The sequence below is a fragment of the Xiphophorus maculatus genome, chromosome 6, assembly GCF_002775205.1.
Source record: "Xiphophorus maculatus strain JP 163 A chromosome 6, X_maculatus-5.0-male, whole genome shotgun sequence".
Lineage (NCBI taxonomy): Eukaryota > Metazoa > Chordata > Actinopteri > Cyprinodontiformes > Poeciliidae > Xiphophorus > Xiphophorus maculatus.
Window position 1 is genome coordinate 24519318 of NC_036448.1, and position 23078 is coordinate 24542395.

The 23078-nt window shown below is 37.1% G+C and overlaps 1 protein-coding gene and 1 non-coding gene across 3 annotated transcripts; one reads left to right on the plus strand and one right to left on the minus strand.

The window, feature by feature from the left end:
* Window positions 1-642: 642 nt before the first annotated feature.
* Window positions 643-748, minus strand: LOC111609008. Its single transcript, XR_002752971.1, has one exon. It is a non-coding gene; the product is annotated as a U6 spliceosomal RNA (small nuclear RNA).
* Window positions 749-4150: 3402 nt separating this feature from the next.
* On the plus strand, window positions 4151-22734 carry kcnj10 (potassium voltage-gated channel subfamily J member 10). Of its 2 annotated transcripts, none has more exons than XM_005796559.2 (6): window positions 4151-4479; window positions 13294-13639; window positions 16455-16666; window positions 17532-17663; window positions 17858-18035; window positions 19423-22734. In XM_005796559.2, exons 2-6 carry the CDS (start codon window positions 13294-13296, stop codon window positions 19818-19820), a joined length of 1266 nt encoding a protein of 421 aa, XP_005796616.1. In that variant the 5' UTR covers window positions 4151-4479; the 3' UTR covers window positions 19821-22734. The 2 variants fall into 2 exon arrangements, with proteins under 2 accessions (XP_005796616.1, XP_023191319.1); XM_023335551.1 differs by lacking the exon at window positions 4151-4479 and adding an exon at window positions 7069-7253.
* Window positions 22735-23078: the final 344 nt, after the last annotated feature.

Here is a 23078-nt window from a genome sequence, read left to right on the forward strand (position 1 = left end):
GAATTTATAGTCAAAAAGATGTTGGCTCTAAAGGAAGCCGCACCTCTGAGTATATTTCACATTTTACTCACAGAAACTTGACTCAGGTTCACAGTTAATGAAAGGTGGCCTTTTTGTGCGTTTCTCAGAAAGAACCACCCAACCACTTTGAGTCGCTTCCTGTAATGAAGATTCAACCAACAAAGGAAGTATGACGTAGTTTTACTTTGTGTTTGATTTTAGTGAGACCCCCATGCACAGTTTCTTGTAAAAGTATTAATACCTATTGTACTTCTCTAAACTTACTATGAACAAGTGTAGATACTCCTAAATCTAATGTGATTGTGCCCAATGGGTGAATAGAGTCTAACTGTGTGTAATTTAATGTCAGTATGAATCCAGCTGACCTGTGAAGGCTTTAGAAGAAGAAGAAGAATTACTTTATTCATCCCAGCAGGGAAATTATTTCGCAGTTACAGCAAGAATTTTTTATACATAGATTAACACACACACGACGGGAGCTGCGTCTGCAGGCAGCCAGCTGAGCCGGCGCCATTTTTGAAGGAGGACATGCGGCAAAGGTCGTCGAACCCGCGACGTCCGCGGGTCTAAGGCCTCCAAATGTGGGGCGTGCTAACCCCCTGCGCCACCACAGCACGCCCCAAAAATGAGGAACGCTTCACGAATTTGCGTGTCATCCTTGCGCAGGGGCCATGCTAATCTTCTCTGTATCGTTCCAATTTTAGTATATGTCCTAGAGTACTAGGACATATATTAAAGGTTTATTAGAGAAACTTAGTGAACAAACAGCATCATGAAGACCAACGAACACAGCAGACAAGTCAGGGAGAAAAATAAAGGCTATAAAGTACAAAAATGTTTAATTCAGGAGTAGTATCTTGTCGTAAGGAGAAATTTTAGGACAAGATAAAAGTCTTGTCAAAACGTTATAACGAGAAAGTTGCTCATTACAACAAGATATAAAAATACGTTCCTCTGATAGCTTTCTTTGTCTTCTCAGAGGTGTTGCTGCTTTACTGTTACAACTTTCGTATTTAAATGAGAAGATATTTTGGTTTTAATGAGATTTAAAAAAGGATGTTTTCTTGTTTTAACAGGTTTTGCATCTCGTTATAACAAGAAACTGCTCCCGAATTTATTTCCAAGCTCTGGCAGTAAAACGTGTCCATAATAAAGCAATATAACAAGCTTTGTAAGCCTTTCAGAATGCTTTGTTTAAATCATCATCTGAAAATAGGAGGAGTACAGCATGACTATAAGCCTGTATCAGAGAAGAAACTAAATGCTTCTAACAGTGTTTATTAACCCTGATCCTCAGGAATCCTGAATCATTCCTGTTGTAGAAGTGTCACTGCTCCAACACATCTGATTAAAATGATTGTATTGCTTCCTCAGTATCATATCAAGCACTTCAGAAGAATATTAATCACTCACTCATTTGGGTGTGAGGCAGGAAAACACCTAAAACATGCACGGTGGCCGACAGGTGCAAATGCGCAGCAAAAGAGAAAACATGCAAACAAAAAAGAAGACACCCCCGAATGAAATGCAGCAAATAAAAAGAGAGACGCAAACACCCCCGAATGAAATGCAGCAAATAAAAAGAGAGACGCAAACACCCCCGAATGAAATGCAGCAAATAAAAAGAGAGACGCAAACACCCCCGAATGAAATGCAGCAAACAAAAAGAGAGACGCAAACACCCCCGAATGAAATGCAGCAAATAAAAAGAGAGACGCAAACACCCCCGAATGAAATGCAGCAAACAAAAAGTGTTGAAAACGGAAGTGCTCCAGACCACTAGGGGGAGTCAAAGAAAATAGTATTCATTTCTATGGGACCAGATGCAAGATTCTTCTTCTTCTTCTTCTTGGTATTTATTGGCGGTTGGCAACAAACTTACAGTAGCATTACCGCCACTTACCAGTATGGAGTGTGGTTCGAGATGGTCTATAAACTTTCACTTTCTACCTTTTCCCTCCATTAACTCCTGATTAAACATACCCCCACACATACACACCTGCTTATATTATCCAACTTGCTTATAGCTTTATATACCCCTCTTTGATATTCTTTACACACTCACACCCAACTTGCTCTACTCATATCCTATGAAATAGCTTTGTTTTTTTAAGATACCGAATAATTATTTGAATATGTCTACTCCTGAAATCTCTCCTCAAAAATTCTATTAAATTAAACCTTTCTTTAATACCTACACACTCTCTCAGCATGCATCTTCTCTCTTCTTCATACTTACAACACTCTAAAATAACATGCTCTATTGTTTCAGACTTCTCACAATAATCACACTTTCCAGATGCAAGATTCAGAGAGATACCTTTACTTTCTTTCAAATTTCTTTCTCTGAATCTTGCATCTGGTCCCATAGAAATGAATACTATTTTCTTTGACTCCCCCTAGTGGTCTGGAGCACTTCCGTTTTCAACACTTTTTATTTGCTGCATTTCATTCGGGGGTGTTTGCGTCTCTCTTTTTATTTGCTGCATTTCATTCGGGGGTGTTTGCGTCTCTCTTTTTATTTGCTGCATTTCATTCGGGGGTGTCTTCTTTTTTGTTTGCATGTTTTCTCTTTTGCTGCGCATTTGCACCTGTCGGCCACCGTAGGAAAACACCTAAAACATGCAGGATAGTGGGCCTCAGGACCACGAGTAAGACTTGTGGTAAATCTCAACAAGCTGCGGAAATCCCCCAGTCAGGTTGGAAAGTCTGTTAACAGGAAAACGATTAGACATTCTCTACCCAAATCTGGCCTTAAATGAAGAGCGGCAAAAAGGACGTTATTTCAAAATAAAAGCCATAAAGGCCTGCAAGTTAAGCAGGGAAACAGCAAATATGTGGAAGAAAGAGTTCAGTGAAATAACAATTCCTGGTCAACCTGAAAATAGGTTGACCAGGAATCACAAATCAGTGTGAACACATCATCACCACAGCAAAGCATCGTGGTGGCAGCATCATGCTGCACATGGATGGGGTGAAACACAGGATAACTCTGGAGGAAATCTACACAAGGTGTGTCAGTGGTTCAGTTTCCATCAAGGCAATAATTCTAAACCAAATCAAAAATGAAATGGTTTAAGTCAAAGTGGCCCAGTCAAAGTCCATGCCTAAATCCATCTGGGAATCTGCTGCAAGACTTTATAAGTGATGCTCGGAAACTCCATTTTTGTTACAATCTAATTGTGCGTCTGCAAAGTATTGACTCCACAAGGTTTAGAAAGAAATGCATTTGTGCAAATCATTATGTTCAGATTGTATTCATTAAAAATGTTGAAATCCATTTATCACCTTCCTTCTAATCCTCAGCTATGAATTACTTTTTGGTCCATCACTTGAATCCCTCATTGCGTGTCTGAGCAGTATAGAAATGAAACGTCTTCTATAAATGGTTTACCATGAGAACTGAAACTCTTTCCACTTCCTGCACTTTTTGGTAAAACCACCCCAGAGTACTGTAGGTTCAGAGTGGTCTAATGATACAGCATGTGGAGCTAAAACATGCTTATCCTGCACTTTGAACCATGCAGTGTCACAGAAGCCCTTCATTTGGCCGGTGGTCCTCATCTGCTCCCCTCTTTTCTTTGAAATAGTGCTTTGTCACCCTGTCCTGGTGCAGGAGGAAGACTTGTATTCACCTCACGGCCGTCCCTCCTTTATGTGCTGGAGCCTCACAGGACGCTCCGTACAGATGCTCTTGGACACAGTAAACGCCGGCCACAGAAAGGGTGAATAGGGGCTCTGTGGGTTGCCTAAAAGGGGTTTTGTGGTTCCATTTTTGTGCATGAGCGGAAGTGTGTGTGTGCAGGGGTTTTTTTTGTTGGGGGGGGGGGGGGGGGTTGGCCTGTGCACATGGAACATCCAAAACATGTGCTTCTTCGCATGTGTGCAGGGAGTTTAAAACAAACATTCTAACACTTTTAAAGTGAAATATAATTATATGCATTCCCATAACATGCAAATTAAGTCCACAGATGCAGATTCAAACCCATTCTTCCCTGACAATGATGTGCAATATGAATGGGCAGTACAGTACATTTGATATGTTGGGGGTGAATTGGCCCACCAGGGAACGATGATCAGTTATTGCAGCAATTACACGGGACATAATCCGTACACAACAGGAATTCAGGGTGAGGGAGAGAGGGACTCGAAGGGAAAGAGGGAAACCGAGAGAGGGAGATCTTTTATAAAAGCCAAGTCCTGCCACTTTGGGAAGAAATTGCGGGCAGCGAGACGGCGGGCTTCGGGTCCAAAACGGGAGCCCAAACGAGCCAATGAGGGGCCCCATAATTGTGCTCAAGTGGTGTACAGTATCGTGGGACGCAGGCTGCAGAATTACAGTGTGTTCTGTGAGCATGCGTATGACAACAGAGAAGACATGTAGAGCAAAAGGCTGAGGCTCTGGGCTCCAAAATCCTCTCTGCACGTGACAATTAGCTTACAGTCTGCTCTGAGAAGGTAAGAAAATTCATTTATCAGCATAGCACAATAAACCTGAAGGAATAAATCAAGAGTGGGTGGAGAAATCAAACTGATGTGATTCTCATTTTTTGCAGGTGATAATATTCCCTCAAAATCTAACTTGCTCATTTTGCCTTCATTTTTTTTATTTGATTCTATTAGAGTAATTTGATATGGTTACTATACTCTGTACACACATATTTAAATAAATTCTGTTTGTGTACATTTAAAACATTATGAAGCTGAATCTGAATTTATTTGATATTTTATAAAAAGTGGTAATATTGCCACATTTTTAGAATTCATATGTTTTTGCAGGAATTTTACGCAAAAACAGGACAATAAGTGGGATTATAAAGAGTAAATTGGTTAACAAAACAGAAAATAGACACTGTTTTCTTTACAATGGCTGAATTGTCCAAAGCTCATGCTTTGGTTTCAGCACTACGCAGTGAACTGAGCCAAGTTGAAAATGTTCCTCCACTGTATTCGGGTTCAGAGAATCGGCAGCTTGGAATAAGAAACTGTGGGAAGAAACTTTCACATAAAACACATCAGAACCATTAGACACCAAAATAGATTTAAAATAAACATTTCAAAGATAAATCTACACCAAAAACAAAACTTTCTTTAAAAATTGAGAAACGTAGTTGAAACTCACAACATAACAGCTAAACTTAATCACTTTTTGCACTTGCTAAAATTGATTAAAGACTTCATGGAGAAACTTTTGTTAATGACAAAACAAATTAAAAGAGTAGTTCTGGTGCGATTTTTAACCAAATGTTTAAAGATTCAGTGAATATCTTCTATAGAATCTGATCTTTAGTACTTTTTATACATTTTCAACCAGATTTAACTTTGGTGACTGACCGGCTCATTATAGCAACTTTGTTTTCTTTCTCTAAACCCAGTAGAAAGTTTCATTGATTGTGTTTTTGGGGTCATTGTCTTAATGAAACAAAAATCATCTTGTTCTGGTACATTTCTACATTCAACCATTCTACATTATAACAACATCAAAGCTGCTCTGCATCATGATTTTTGCATCTTCAGACTGTTGGGATCCAGACTTTTGGGGTGATATGCAGGAGCATTTCTGATCCAATCGGGTCCTGTCAGTGGAATCCAAACAGTTAATTTATTATATTTTCTACCAGCATTTCATTGGCTTGTCAAAATATTCTGAAGCAAACTTTGAATGATTTTCAAAATTCTTTTTCTTCAGCAGTGGAGTCTTACGCAGAGAGCATTCATTAAATCCTTGTAATTCCAGGTTTTTTCTGAAGCTCTCTGCAGGTGGTTCTTTGCTCTTCTAGTATTTTTGTTAGTCCGTTTCTAAAGATCCTTTGATTGTCTGATTTATAATGAAATTATGTCGTTTCTTTCCTGATTAAAGCTCCAACTTGTGTTCACAGTAATAATTAGCAGATTAGGTATCTGTAGCCAAAGCCATCGGTATGTTTTGCAACAATAATGTAGCAAAGATTTTAGATGGGTTTTTTGCTTCTACTGAATGTAAAATGATAATTTAGTGTTGCCTTGGTGATGAATAACCTCTTTATAGCTTTAAAAGAGTTGATATTAATTTGCACAGATAAGAAGCATGTTTACTCAGTACTTAATGTCTGTCTCATTTAGCAACTAATTTGTTTCGATCTCTGAGTATGTGTACAGTACTTTGGTTGTAACCTACATCCGGTGTGAATTTAATATCTGCAGCCACATTATAAGCATGTTTATTGGTGTTCTCACTGCTTATGTTTCTCGCTCCACATGTTGTTTTGCACGTGATTCACAGGAAGTGGGAGGGTGTACATCTAAAAGGGATGGAAAGGTGCTTAATATTTATTTTGAAAAGTTTTAAATTGGAGAGAATTTGATAAATTATGAAGCTCTTGTAATGCAGAGTTCACGTGAGTCAAGGAAAGTAAAGGTGAGAGGAAAACAAGCTGTTGTGGAAATGAAAGAAAACGTGCCAGGGTGTGTGAGTGCATCCAAAAGCGAGAAGGGGGGAGAAAAAGAGAGGAGAAGGAGGAGGATTACTTATCAGCTCAGAATATTAATGAGGGCTTTTGTCACAGATCTTTTTACTCTTTCTTTTCCTCTATAATGTTCTCTCACTCTATCTTTCATGCATACATCGTTAAAAACTCCTCACATTAACTTTCAACCACGTCCTACACAAATCCCAAAACAAAAATGGGTGATTTTCCACCTCAGAATTGAGGTAAAAACACCTTCAATCTGACTAAAACAAAAATATTTCTGCAAGAAAAGACATTCATACTGTAACATAACATATGCAAAAGAAAAAAGGACTAATGCGTGTAATTGTTTTACCTCTCACAAAGTTGTTTCTGTGAATGGCATCTTTTGTTTCTTTTATCTCAGTTCCCAACAAAGCATTCCTGTGTACACAGAGGAGAGAGACGGGGAGAGAGAGGGAGAGGAAAAGAAGGAGAGAGAAAGAAGAGTTTGATTAAAAAAAAAAAAAAGAAGAGGGGAGGGAGATCAGGAAAATATCCAGCACTCCATTGTCTGGCCCAAAGAAGAAAGTTTTAATTCAGTTTTCTTTTTCTTCATTTGAAGCAGGGATGTGCATTAGCGTTGCCATGGAAACCGGATACAGCCAGCGGGAAAGGTTGATCCCATTTGCTTCCATTAGCTCCATCAGTTATCTGATACACGGCCCAGGTGGATTTTGTTTTTCCTCCACGAACACGTGAGCGCCGTGCTGAGTTCAGGCGACAAGCGAAAACTGGGCGAGGGTGAGTCAGAGTTGACAGAGTGAGACACTTTCAATGGTGTCATTGTAATTACGAAGCTCACTCTTGCATAATCACAGCAAAGCAATGTAATTAAAAGTGACTGGTTATGTAAGCCGCGCTTGGGATTGCAAATGCACACTTTCATTAAGTGTGTGGATGTACTCGCTCTTTTCTGGGCAATTACTTTACATTGGAGAATGAACACACAAGCACAAACACTTGCTGAGGAAAATTACCAGCCGCCTTATTCATAACCAAGAATTTCATCCTATTTAACATTTTCATAAGCAGATATGCAGAATAAAAGTCAATCTTAAATGAACGGAAGTGCATTTTTATTAAATTTCCCAGCAGAACCTTGATGGGCTGAGAGTAATGTAGTTATTTTGTTCTCTCAATGTGTGATGTTGTGACAAAGAAGAGATGAGACACACACGTTGAGCTTCCTTTAACATTCAGCAGGAAGGTTTATTCTTCTGTGTAATGAACATACTCCATATACAAAGCTTATCAAATACTTCATATTAAATACTATAAAAAGTATCACTGAGTAACTGCAATAAATAGCAGTTTGATTCAGTGCATCACAGATGGCCATAATATTCCTTTAAACCAAACAATAGTTATTTTAACATGCTCCATTTAACATTTTGAATTTTATCAAATGATAAAATCTATTCACAGATGGCTTTTAACTCTCAAACCCATATTAGTGTTTTTAGTCTGTGCTTTAACTCAAATACTTTGTTCCTTCCTTATCAAAATAATAATATATAAATTTGCTTTTAATTATTTTAATAGCTTTTACAACTTTAATTCTGCACAAATAAATTATATTTTTTTAGCTTTTAACTGTATCCATTGTTTTAACAGATTAACAATATTTTATCTCTTAAAAAACTCTGACTACAGAATTGAAAAAAGGTGTAATGTTTCTTTAATGATGTGTCTCTTTACCAAACATCGCACATAGGCAGCAGCCATTACCTACTTACTGAAAGTCATAACAATATGGTTTTTCAGGTTTTTGCAATAAATGTACAATGTCCAATAAGGAGACCAAATAATGTAATTTGTGTGAGAACTATTTTAAAATGTGTAAAGTACAATAAGTTAAAAGTGAATGCAGTGCTACTCAGTTAGCTCAACATACATGTACAAAGTTTGCTAGCATTAGCCTTAACTAGCTTCCAGAAATATGAGCCGTTTTCTATACAATACAAATCACTAACTGCATGAAGGGAGTCATTAGTTGAGTCTCCATTCAATACCTGCTTCAACTCTTAAAGGGAACCAGCATCAAAATACATTTCTACTGACCTGTGATATAGAAAAGATGAGACACACACGTTGAGCTTCCATTAGCATCTAACAGGAAGGTTTATTGTTCTTCTGTGTGCCCACCTGTCTCTATGCCACTAGCGGACACGCGCCCCCTAGCGGTTGTAAGTGGAATCACATTAAATTAGAACTTATTACAATGGGAAATTAATTAATTAATGTTGATTTTGATGGTGAGTTTTGAGAAAATTAGCAAGTTTATTATTGATACAAGTAAGTAATCACAATGTCAGGGCAACTTATGTAACCAAGATGTGTCAAACATTATTTTTTCAATCTCTATAAGCAGTGTGGCTATGCATAAAATTTTTTTTTTTAAATTGATAAAATAGAAACAGATTTTAAATAAATCAATTTCAAGGGCCCTCTAGGCTAACGTCTCCAAAGAGTTTACTTTCTGTTTTCAATACTTTACTTTACCTCTAATTATTCATTTTCTTATCTTTGTCAGTTTTAATGTATTGTTTATCATAAGATTAAAAACTGCCATCAGTTTTGGGAAAACACCTTTCATCGTATTTAAATAGAACTCACCACGGAAATGTTCCAGGTTTTTGAACGTTGTATTGTTTCCATAACCCACAAAAAGACCTGACAGAAACATCCCACTCATAAAAAAAGCAATTTGGTCTTTAACATTTTACAGTGAAACAGTGTTCAGAGATATAATTGTTAAATGTCACCAAAAGTGTTGTGACCAAACAAAAACTAGCTGATGATGCTAAACATTGCATTAGAAAATTTCAGACATTGCAACCTAAAAGTTCAGAAAAAGTTTAAGACTTCCAGATTCTCACTCTCAGTGCTATCTCGAGTTACTACTAAGGAATCAACTCTTTGTCCAACTAAATGTCTCCACCTAGAGTAAACAGAAAGCTTCTTAAAAACAAACCTTATCTAGGTAAAAGTCCTAGTTTTGCCCAAAGATTAGCACCTTAACTGACATGTTCAGCTGTCTCTTCTCTCCTCTGAGTAACAAATGAGTCTCTGTGTGGACGCTTTGTTGGGCTAATGCATCTTATTCTGCTCCTTTCACTTTTCTTTCCTTCTCATTATCTTACTCTCCTGTGGTTTCCTCTTCTTTGGCCTCTGGGGACTGTTGAATGCAGCTGAGTCTGTTGAAATGTGTGGAGGAAACAGTAACAGCCTGTGGGTGACAGGAGTGGATTACAGTCTTGACTTTACAGGAATGAACACCACTGGCAGCATAATACACTCCTGTGACTTGAGTGGATTTGCTTTTAAATGATCTTCAAGATGCATATCTTAAATAACGTAATGCTCAAATATTCACAGTAAACAAATGATGATTAATTATTAGAACAAGCAAAAATCTTAATTAATTGCAGTATATTAATAGTTGTCTTCAAACAACAGTTGATGCAACTACTTGACTAAAATCTAAGTTCATCCTTAATGAATTAAAATCTTTCATGCATGAACTAAGTTCTGATTATAAAGACATATAAACAGATGTTTCCAGCAAACACACTGTGAACTCTAAATAGAAAAAAAATATGAAGAGACTGATGACAAGCTAAGTAAATTGTAATCATAGAACCAAAGATTTTACTCTAGCAAGTGTTTCATGCTCTGTTTTGGACATGCTCTTAACACTTTCTATCATTTAAATTAATTTTTTCTTACCTAATGTCTCTTAATGGTTAAGTTTTTTAAGAATAGCTCACCTGTTGCTTCTTTCGTTTGATTTAATTTATTGCAGTAGCAGCATGAGAGCAGCAGCTCTTACATTTTTCATAAAAGCACATTTAAACCACTGCTACAGAATTCACACAACTACTAACTTCATTTTATCTATATAGCATCAATTCATAATAAATGTTATTTGCTTTTTACGGCTATTTATATATTGCAACAATGTCTGCACTAATAGCGATTTGCTCACCTCAGGATGCTCGATGCATAAAACTGAAAATGAAACTGATGGCATTATATTTTCTGTGTAATCCAGCTAACAATAAAGAGACCTCTTGGTGGCACTCAGAGCACTGCAGTTTCATTCATACATGGTCAATTTATCCTTAAATATGGAACATGACATTACAGCATCATTCCCTGGGGGCCAATTCACCCCCAACATTTCTGTCCTACACATGTGTTGCTCTGTGCTGGCTCTAAAAACCAGAGATTTACTGTCTGTGAGGTGAAGCTCTATTTAAGAGGGAGTGTGTGGTTTTACTAAGGAAATGTGCAAGAGGAAGGAAGACAGATGGAGGATGAGGATAGCAGAAGAAACATTGTTTTTATTTGTGATGAAATAGCAAAATGTGAGCTCCACATCCAAATTAAATTGTGACCTTGTTTATACTGAGTCACACAGATATAGAAACTATATGAAAATCAAAATGCTTAATATAAAATTAACTATATTAATATAGCTAATATACTTAACATAATATATATTAAGCATATGGTAATATACTTAATATATTTAATTTATTCTAAGGTAGCACATATAGGGTGTGCTTATGTTAATATAGATAACTGCATACAGCTCATATAAGTAGGCTTATGTTATGCAATAAATGAAAAACGTTATATTTCCAGCGTTACAAACATATTTCTAATAGATTCTCAAGCAGTTTTGTCTACTCAGTTGGAAATATGTAGGTGAAAAGTTATTTACTGGCACAATTATAGAAAACAATAAAATTATTTTAAAAAGACAGGAATAAATCAACAGCAACTAACTTTAGTGAAAGTATTTGCCCCAATCACCCCAGCTTGTGCTCTCTTGGTGCACCTGTCTCATTCATCCCTCATTCATCTATTTATCTCCACTCTCTACGCCCTCCATATTTCCCCCAGCTATCTGTGCATTGTGGCATCAAAAGTTCACAGAAAACTTCAAAAAGCACTAAACGGAAATGAGTCATCAATGACAAAAAGGCCTAGTTACAACAATTTAGGTCTTTGATGACAATGAAAGATAAAAAACAGGCTTCTGCAAATGAAGCTCTTTTTTTTGAGCATCCAGATATCTGATATGTTAATTTCTTTTGTTTTGAACCTTTCTGCAACTGTAAATCTTTATTTTTCTTAGCACATTCAGCTTTTACTACATCTACCCATCATTCACTGAGCGACATTCAGAATATAAATATTATCTCCACCTTCCTATCTGTAGATTCTTCTATCATGCACTGCTTTACTAAGTAAAAAGTCACTAACTGCAAATCAAACTATTGAGCAATTAATGCATCCATCAGTTATCTATAGGACAAACAAACATTCACACACACACACACGCACAACCCCATTCATATTTAAGGCCATTAAACTAATGTTTTTGGACTGAGGAGGTAACCAGGAAGGACCCACACATGCACAGGGAGACTTACATTAATGTAGACAGTGATACATAATGTCAATATCAGTAGATAAATGACTTATTTAAACATTTTGGCAGTTTTATTCATAATTAGTTGTCCATTAATGTCTTCAGAATGATTTTAACCTGCGAAGGTCTCATGTTGACAAAATACTTGCCTGGCTTTATTTGAACTTCCACTAGTTAAGCAGAAGGTGGCAATGTATAAAGCAAAACACTTGAGTCTGATGAAGAAATGATCTGCAAAGCACACACCAGCAGCCACACCCATGCAAGAGAATGGCTTTTGAATTGTTCACTGATTATAATGCAGGACTAGACGAAATATTCTGTAGCTATGATTAAAATATTTCCTGTTAACAAGCATCGCAGCTGTGTCTCCTTGCACGTTTTTCTGTTTAATTTTACTTTTCATTTTTCTAATTTCCTCTGAACAGCGTATTCAGAAGGTTTATGGAAAACTTTATGTAAAAGCAATGGATTTTCATAGTTTCAACATGCTAGTAGAAATAAAACTCTTAAAAAGGTGAACTCCAGGTCTCGTCTTCTGCAGACACTGCAGAATTAAGTCTTGCCAGTTTTTCTGCTTGTTTACCTCGACTGTGTGGTTTTGGTTTGCTAATATGTTTGTGGTCGTCAACAGAAGCACACAATTTGCCTTTTGAGAAAATGTCTCACTGTCATGAATCCTATACATTAACACTGAGGGTGAATTTACTTTTCAAACTTGTAGCTTTTTTGCCAGCTTGCCTCAAACTGGTCTTGAATTTTACAGAAAAATTAACAGAAGAGTTCATCCTATTACCTTTGTGTTTGCATAGAATGAGTACATGCCAAACTTTGCAAAAAATAAGCAGAATAAGATCTTCTTCCTGTGATGGTATCATTTGATTGTGGCTACAGATATCAAATTCGGAAGAAAAACGACTTTTTCCCATGATGGCTTACACTTCAGAAGAGGTTTAGGAAATTCTCAAAATCTAACTTTTTGTTTCACGATAAATGTGATATTTCCAAGACTTTAAAACAAAATAAAATCAAAACAACAACAAAAAAATGAAATTTAAATAGTGTATTCTGGTCATTTTAGATAGTATTATGTATGTAACATATATATTTCATTTTGAGGAAGAATTTCTCTGCAGGGAAGTTATGTGCAGTTTGTGGTTTCCACTGAAGTTTAACAATAAACCAGCATTTTTTTTTTTTTCATCAGAGAAGCGTGTCTACTCGTGTGTCATAGTTCTGCTGGTGTTATTGAAGTTGGTTATAGAGATGAAATAGATTGTGAAGCAATCAGGGGAAGTCAAACTTCAACTTCATGTTTCCCTGTTTGTTTTTCATCAGATGACTTCTGCTACGCCGCCCTGCTCTCGCAGTTCTTCCCCTCAAAAGGTTTGCCACTCTCAGACCCAAACTGATGTTCTGAAGCCGTTGCTGGGCGGTGGCGCTTCTGTTGGAGGTGGGACTCTGAGGAAGAGGAGGCGCATCCTGTCCAAAGATGGCCGAAGCAACATGCGCATCGAGCACATCAGTGGGAGGAACGCCCTCTATATGCGTGACCTCTGGACAACTTTTCTTGAAATGCCATGGCGCTACAAGTTCTTCCTGTTTACAGCAACGTTTGCAGGGACCTGGTTTCTGTTTGGGGTTGTGTGGTACCTCGTCGCTTTGGTGCATGGAGACCTGCTGGGTGAGAGAGCAGAGGTTTTATCAAAAAAGTACCTCTTTACGGTTTAACACCCCCCCACCTCAGAGTTTCCATATCTATTCCATCTGAGGGCAGGATTTTGATAAGAACTGACATCAGGGTTCATCCCACAGTATCACGCTATGCTTCAGAAGTTTCTGTGAAGTTTTCCTGCCTTTTTTTTTAAAATGAAGTAACAGAGTTTTACTTCCCAGTTTAAGTGTTAATAAAGTCCGATTCTCCAGTCAAACTTTGACTCAATACTTTAGAAACTTTCAGCACCGTTAGGGTGTCATTACGAGTTTCATAATGAGTCAACTAAAGAATGCAACCGAAGAAAAGAATTTATCAAAACACAATCTAAAGCTTCCGAACAGGCAAATGCAAGCATCTTACAGAGACACTAAATTCAGGGATATATATATATATATATATATAAAGTAAAGTGAAAAAAGTAAAGTGAAAAAGTTAGCAAAATAACTTTTTCAGTTATTTCGCTAACTTTTTCCATTAGCAAAAATGTTAGCTAACTGAAAAAGTTTATATAGATGTTTATAGATTTATATATAAGTTTATAATTTATATGATAAAGGTATTCCTTAGTTATTGTTAATCATGAAACATATATTATAGTTCAAATTTTCACAAAAATATGCAGTGCCTTATGGCATTTTAACCGTGTACATCTGGGGAATTTAGAATATTATTTTACTTCTATTGGATTTAAGGTGAGCAGTTAATTTATCTTATTAAAATAAAAGTATCAACCAAGAAAATTCAGATTTAACACACAAATTTAAAATTAAATGTTTATTTGCATGCTGCTGAGTGAAACAGGTATTTATCTCACAGCTACAACAAGCTTTTTGGCAGTCAGAGCTGTAATGTCTTTCCTGTAATCAAGCTCCAGACTTGGAGTACCTTTCAGTTGGAGTCTTGGCCAACTCCTCCTTTAGTTGTCATTGTTGCCTCCCTTCACTGATTGTCAGTGGGACTGGAGTTCAGATTGGCTTAGCATCTTCATGACCTCAATTTGCTTTGTGGTTTTGCTGATATGTTCTTAGTTGGGCTGGGAAACCTATACTTGACACATTTTCATTGTTTTGCCTCGGGGTAGAAGGTTCTCAGGCAAGATTTTTAAAGTATGTGACCCCCAACACTCACAGAGTGATTTTGTGAAAAAAATGTAATGAACATGTTTGGATAGCACATAGATCTATCCTAATAGCATAATAGCTTCCTTTAAGAATGTAAGAAGAGGAGTTTTTGCTGAGTTAAGACCAGAGTCGCGCACATCTATGAATAAATACGAGGAAGGGTGTGGTGTAGAGAAAGAATGAAATTACCTCATCTGAAGTAGTTCTCATCAGAGAACTACTCTGACCTGGGAACTGTATCCCATGTTGAAATATTTGAACATATCTTTCTCAGTGAACTATAAAGTCATTTCATATCATGACCAATACCAAACACTTTTGACCTATGATCTAAAATCCCCTCACTGCCCCACGGTGCTCTTAATATGATAGTCCACTAAACAGGAACATGATTATAGCTTGCAGAAAATTCCCATGAAATTTATGCACCAATGATTTCATTATTTTTTTTATGGGAAAATGTGATTGTACTTCAGTGAAACAATTGCTCACCACCCTGATTCAAATTTCTTAAAACCTCCCTTATATTATGACAAATGGAGAATCAGGTGCTGAAGCTGTAACCTACCATTTGACTCAAAGGGCTGGTTTCAGTGTGAGAGATAATTTTTCCTGTTTAAACCTCACTGGTTTTGCAACAGTTTCTTTGCAGCTCAGCAAAATACGGTGAACAAAACTGAGAGCACGGTTTGCAGGATTGTGGACTAGAGAGAGGTGGGAAAATTCAAATGAAGAAAAAGTGAGGTAGTTAGTGAAAACTGTGTTAAGTAAGAACAGATGTTGCTATGCAGATGAAGATGAACATCTGCAGAGTTTGAATGATGTGAACTGATAGTTTGATCCCTTTCTGCTTGTTTCACCTTCTGTTTGTTCAACAGAATCAAAATGATGCATTTTTATCTAAAGTCAGTATATGCTTAATAGACAAGTTAACTGTTAACATGACAAAATCATTAGACATAAAAACATGCATGCACTGCAAAAACAGAAAATTGTACAAAATATTTTTGGTCCAGTTTTTACTGCAAATAACTTAGTTCGCTTGAAACTAACTTAAGAGTAACTGTTTAGCAAGAGGCTTGTTCTTAGCAAATAATTCCTTAATATTGATGAAAAAGTACTTGCTCCCTTGGCAGATTATTTAATTTATAGTAAGACATCTTTCTTAGGTTATCAGTTAATTTATCTGCCAATAGAACTAGCACTTTTTCATCAATATTGAGGAATTATTTACTTTAAATAAGCCTCTACATCTTGTTAAAAAGTAACTTTTAAGGTAGTTTGTCTTATTTGGAGTGTGCACTACAAACTAGACCAAAATTACTTGGTAAGATTTTTGTGTTTTTCCAGGTGGAAGAGTACTCTACTATGCAGCTCTTCACACATGCACACAAAGATGTTTTGACAGTTACAGAGAAGCGAAGCTTCTGGGTTTATTTCCTGTTAAACTGAAAACCATATGAGTGTGATAAAACACATAGACATAAAGCCCAATACTATATCCTCACAAAATAATAAAGAAAAGCACACCAACACCTCCTCCTCTTCCTCTGATGACTCATTTTTTCCACTGTTTGGCATCATAAGAGTCCTCCAGAAAATATAGGCATTAATTTCTGCTTCTGTACCGCAGCCTTGATGAGATGTCGTTTTCTTTCCAGAGTTCGATCCGCCGTCCAACCACACGCCCTGTGTGATGCAGATGCAGACCCTCACAGCAGCCTTTCTCTTCTCTCTGGAGTCCCAGACAACCATCGGTTATGGTTTCCGATGCATCACAGAGGAATGCCCGGTTGCCATCATCCTCCTCATCCTCCAGCTGGTCATCACCATGCTCATGGAAATCTTCATCACCGGCACCTTTCTGGCCAAGGTTATTATCTGAATACAGAAATGTGTGATTAAGAGAGGTCCAATCTAATGATCCAAACAGTTGGGATGTGTAGGCCAAAAGTATTCATACCCCTTCTATTTTTCCTCTTTTTGTCGACTCTTGGCCCAAACGCGAATCTTTTCTGTACGGTGCTATATATGAGTCTTTCAATTAAGTCTGTCCAGCTTCTATGTCCCTGATAAAGAAAAGTTTCCCATAGAATAATGTTGCCACCATTGAATGGAACAAAATGAACTCTTATTGTTCATTTTTGCCACTATTGGGCCACATATATAAACTTTAAGTTCAAGTTAAAGTTTATTTTTTAATAATGGGATAATATCTATTCATGAAAATTTCCATGTAAATGCATACAATTATAGACAAGAGGCTCATTTTTATTGACATATCGATGCATAAAGATAGGCATAAAACTACTTTCAAATCTACACAAGTTTGCATGCAATTAACACTGACATTTTGACTTTCCAAGTTCCGGTTTTTAAGATGCTTTTTAGTGAGATCAGAAGTGAAAGGTCCCTTGTGTTACTCTGAATCATATTCCAAATGTGAGAAGCACGATAGGAAAAAGTAGCTTGACTCACAGCAGTTTTCCTAAGTGGTATTGAAGTTTGGTCTCATCTGACCAGAGCTGTTTTCTGTGTCTCTCATTGTTATATGTCTAAAACAGTTCGAAAACATGTATCATTTTTACTCCATGTAAACTCTGTAAACTCTCTTGGTAATAAGAAAAGATTGTAAATATTTCTGCAAGACACTGAATCCTGATTCGTCTCAGAGCAAGACAAACGTGAATTAACTGAAAATACCTGACAAAAATAAAAACTGAGCGTTTCCTGGTCAGATTGCACGGCCAAAGAAGCGAAGTGAGACGGTGAAGTTTAGCCAGCATGCTGTTGTATCGACTTATGAAGGCCAACCCTGCCTGATGATCCGGGTGGCCAACATGCGCAAGAGTCTTCTTCTCGGATGCCAGGTGGGTGCACCTGCTGCATGGACATAAGTAAAAGACTAATATTTAGTTTGCTAATTTTTTGATTTGTGGAATGAATACTTTCAGTTTGTCGTTTTTAACAAATATTTCCATGCACAGTTGACGTTATTGCTGTGCAATTCTTCAAAGCGAGAATGAGTTGAACCAAAACAAGCAGTGTGTGCCGTTTCATTTAGGTGACAGGGAAACTCCTGCAGACGTCCATGACAAAGGAAGGTGAAACAGTTCGTATGGACCAGAGGAACGTGCCCTTCCAGGTGGACACCTCCAGCGACAGTCCCTTCCTCATCCTTCCTCTCACCTTCTACCACATCATCGACGACAACAGCCCCCTGAGAGCCTGGGCCGCCAAGGGTGAGCTTGGTCAAAAAAGCAGTAATTTGTTGGTATTGCCACATGTAGAGGGTGTTTTGTTACTTCTTGAGGCTTTTGAGGGCTGTGCTCTTAAGAAACCCTGTTGCTTAGCAACAAAACCGTTTTTTTCCATTAGCTGTTAAGAAATGAGAGCAGAGAGGAACTTCGCTAGAGTCTGAAAAGCTAAATTCACTGCAGAAGTAGACCAAAATATCAATAGGGCTTCTTGGTCAAGAGCATGACATTTAAAGTGTCTGCGCAGCATTACATTAAGTTTAAGTAATGGTTTTATTGTTTCATTTCTGAAACATTTGCAATATTGAAGTAGCAGTGAATAAATGCACATATTTTTTTTTGAATATTCACCAGCCTTCATGTATTGAAGAAAACAACTATAAATATTTGATTGCCAAGAACCCAAGAAAAGTTGCCAGTTTTGTAACTTGGTAACCTTTTTGTTTATGATTTCTAAATCAGTTTTAAACACCAATAGATGGATTCATCCTTTTCTGATGAGTAACTTTGTGCCGACGCTCTTTACGACTTTAAAAAGTTCCTTTAAGCATACACTTGCCTTGTGCCTGTTTACCACAATGTTCTGCAAATGCAGTGATGTTTGAGTGTGATTAATTGGTGACGCATGACTAAATACTGTGTTTACTACCTTTCAAAAGGAAAAAGTTGGGCAATGAATTTGCAAAAGGGAGGATAAAAATAGTCTTTTTTTGGTGGTTAGAGTGCAGCAGTCTTTACTTCCTCCCTGTGAGTGTGCTTTATACATATATCACCTCACTCTTTACTTCCTTAATGTGCAACACATTTTTGTAGAAGGTTTTATGAGAAAAGAATTTGGGGGAGATCTATTGATAGATTTTACATGCTGGAAGTTCCTAGATTTACTTCGACTCCCATTTTTATTTGCTTTCTTATTCATGCATTTCTGAACTGGGTGAATCCTTGCAGGGTTTGTAGAGCCAGACGTCGTCACTGCAAGAGGCAGGTGCTTCCTGGAAAGGTTGTCAGTCCTTCACAGGATAATACAAAAGCAAACAATAATGCATGAACAAACTCAGATCTAATGACAGTTTAGGATGGGCTATAAACCTTGCATTGAAGTTCAATATTTATTGGTCACGATAGAAACATGTTTTTCTGTATGATGAACAGCTTATTTTGCTGTCTGTAAAAGTGACACTTAAAATGTAAAAATATAGAAATATAAGTATAAGTATCTTTACACATTTATACTTATATAAATTAAGGAGGTTGGAACAGCTGGAGAAAATCCATGACACCCTAAGATCAGGGTTAGCATTGATTCCTTCTTGTCTCTTTACCATTTTCTTACTCATCTTTTTAAGCTAACCCTCTAATGTTACTTTATCAGGTGGCGGATGGACAGATCCAGAGTTGGCTGACTTTGAACTCTTGGTGATCATGAGTGCCACAATAGAGCCGACCTCAGCCACCTGCCAGGTCCGCACTTCCTACCTGCCAGACGAGATCCTCTGGGGTTACGAGTTCCCCCCCGTCGTCTCTCTCTCCCAGTCCGGCAAATACGTTGCAGACTTTTCCTTCTTTGACAAAGTGGCGAAGACCAAGACGACCCCTATTTTCAAATCATCCATTTCGCAACACGAATACCAGAGCAATGGAGGCGGACTCGTGTCCGAAGTGACAGACCCGGAGAAGATTCGTCTGGAGCAGAGCTACAGGGAGCAGCGAGTCGAAGACCGAGGCCGAGTCAGAGACGGCCCCATAAGCGTTCGCATCAGCAATGTCTGAACAGCTAAACTGGCCGAAAGTGGGACATTTTGTAGCAAAACAATATGAGAGCTTGTGAAGCCTTTCACACATGAAAGACAAAGATTGTTTTAATTTTTTATCAAAATGACTCAAGGCAAACACGTATGGTACTGCATTTTGTAAGGAAATATTTGCTAAAACTGCTGTCGTTTATTCTCATCATGTCACTTATGATGGAATATCAGTGATGATCTGACCTTCCAGGGTTTGAATGCTCAGGACTCCATATCATGTCTATGGGTGCCTCCAATTTGCTTAAATTGTTTTCAGCTTATTTAATTAGAAAATAGGTCCCTCTCCCCTACCATGTCAGTCACTCCAAACATTCACTCACACAGTGAATCTTTATCAAAGCAGACAGAGTGTCTGCATGGCATAGCATGAGATTAAGTCATAATATCGCCTCATTGTTGCAATCTTTGAAACTGAAACTCTTGTAACGCATAATGTTTGCATGAAAAAAGCTTTTCAAAGCTTTCCCCACCTTTTTTGTGACATTTTTCTATATGAACCTAGTAAGAACTTAAGAGAATGTGAAAAATCTGCAACAACCTGGAGGAATAAGTGTGCTCAACCTTAAACTCTTTGTTGAATCTCTTCTTAATTCGTTTCTAGCATTCAGTAGGAGTTTAATATCATCCAATTTCTTGACTTGGAAACATTTCCCATGCCCTCTGTGCTCACAGTCTCACCGATTTATAAAATCAAGTAGAACCTAGTTTTGCATGAAGTGCAGTGGTGAAGCTGGTCTTTCGCTGATTTATTGGATGGTGAAAAATAAAATTCTTCTTTATCTTCAGCTTTCTGTGATAATCCGTAGATCTTTGGGCTTTTAGTTTTATTTATGTTTCTGTTGCTTCTTTCTTTACTTCTATTTTTCCTTTTTGCCATCTTAGTTTATCCCTTGAGTCAGATCAGCTGTTTTATTGTTTCTGTTTTGGATTTAGTTATGTTTCTTCCTGTCAGCTGAAGGTTTTCGGGTGAAATGTGACTAGCATGTGGAAATGTTCATGACTTTAACTACTATGACTTTAAATATCATCTGAGGGAAAAGTAGCTTTAGGGAATGATTCAGTGACCAGCATGTTTCATTTTGGTTGGTTCATTCGCTGATGATCTGTGGTGTTTTTGGGCCAAACTTACCGTCTGTAACTGTGGCTAAAAGTTCCAGTTTCTTTCTATCAGACCACAACGGGCTTTTAGCCAGAACTTTTCTTTCGAAGGAAATACTTTTATCATGCAGTTCTACCATACGAGAAATCCCTGACGTTGCCTTCACATGCAGACCATAACACTTCTACATTCCTGTTTTGTTTTAGCATGACTGTAATTCCTGTGGCATGACACATCTATGATGTTTCCTGTGCAATCCTCCTGACATATGCTTTTGAGTTTTTCTTTAACTATTGTTGTTTATCCAAGAAGAGTGAATTGAAATTGTTTAAAAAAGTGCCTAAAGTTTTCGATTAAGGTTGTGCACATGTTGACAACTTTTTATTTTTTTCTACTTTTCTTTTTCAGTAGTGTAAGGACATGTTACATCAAAGGTGGAAAGGATTTATCTTGCCCAAATTTTTTATATGTCACAAAAATCTGGTATTCTACCAAGAGTCAGAAGACTTTTTATGTTCACTCTAGCTGAAAACACACATCTCTTAAAGCAAATGAAGTACAAAGTTTGCAAACTTAGACAATCCATAAAAACAATTATTTTGTGAATGTAGATAACAAAAGCTGATTTGCATAAACACCCATTTATCTGAGGTATAATGTCATATAATGATGTAAAAGCTGAAAGGTCAGAAACTTATTCTGATCTCTTTAGGTACTTCCCAGAGCACTGAAGCATCACCGTGTGAGAGACTTTCTCACTCAAAAGCGAGACAGTCTGAATGTGTATTTTAAAAATGTGAAAAACAGAAGTAAGGGAGTAAACATAAAATACCCCCTAATTTCAAAGAAAAACATTTTTTCCCTCAGCTGTTCAAGTGAATAGGTTGTAATTTTCTGCACTTTAAAAGTGCTTAACTATTCCCAAAAGGGAAATTGCTTAAGATGCACATCTACGGTTTGTTGAGTACAAAAGCAGAAAGTCATATGACTTTAAACATTTTCTTCTTATATGGTAAGAAAAAATAGCACCAAGCTCAAAAGTGTCGCCCTCAACTTCCTCCTAAGCATCTGATTAGTTGAAAATTTCCTGTTGCAAAGTTTGCAGTGGAAACTGTTGAGAAATTTCGTATCAACTTTAGAGTTCCTCGTGGTGCATAGTAAACTGTATCTGTTAGTGCTGAATGTAATTTTTTTTGTTAAACTACAATATGACATCTGTTTCTGTATCAAATGAACATTGTAGCACTTTATTGAAGTAAATAATGATTATTTGCACCTTCAGTAGATTAGCTGACAATTTGTCAAACCTTACCATTTGTAAAATATTCCACTGGAAGCACTGTGAATTTATATCGACCAACTTCATTACAGCTGCTGTAAATTTAAAAAGATAGTCAGAAACCTGCTGCTTCTTCGTCAACGACGTGCAGATGAACAAACTCCAGTGGATGTAAATACTCATGTAGAGATGTCGTATCTGTGCCTTTAACAGTGAAGAAAGTCTGATTGTTGTAAGCGTTAGACGCAATCACTGCATAAAGAATTGTTGGAGTTACTAATTCTGTGAAATAAAAACAAAAACTCCTACTTCACATATAAATATGAAAGTATCTAAGGGCTGAGATATAAGAATGGCTTATAAAGCTAAGGTGGATGTGACTGATATGAGAAGTGGAGGAACAAGGTGTGGTGTATCTTCTTGTAGCTCTTTGAATTTCAGATTTTAAATGAGGTAATTCTTTAACAACTGGTCTAATAAAGCTTATTGTTAAATATTGCATTTGACTTGGGTCTTTTGGTTTCATTTAATCAAAACTGAATTCCCAAATAGTTTCAATTTAATCCAAAACCCAGTGACATTGTAAAAAACAGATAATAATGAGCATAAGGAGAAAAAATGAGCAAATATCTAAAACTGTGATGCCTTTCTGATGAGTATAACTGTAAGTATAAGTGATAAAATCATCACATTAAAGTATCAATTCAGTTCTGTATTTTTCACTAAAACGTCATGACTTTGTTGGCTTTCTAATTGTGTTGACTATCAGATTGCATCAAGTCATTAACTTGTAGGATTCAATTTTCTTGGATGAGAATGTAGCAAACGTGGATAATGACTGGTAT

Coding starts and splice junctions, on each gene's coding strand:
- kcnj10 (XM_005796559.2), top strand. CDS start 13,294: ATGACTTCTGCTACGCCGCCCTGCTCTCGCAGTTCTTCCCCTCAAAAG. Junction 13,640..16,454: donor GGTGCATGGAGACCTGCTGG/GTGAGAGAGCAG, acceptor TTTTCTTTCCAG/AGTTCGATCCGCCGTCCAAC. Junction 16,667..17,531: donor CCGGCACCTTTCTGGCCAAG/GTTATTATCTGA, acceptor TTTCCTGGTCAG/ATTGCACGGCCAAAGAAGCG.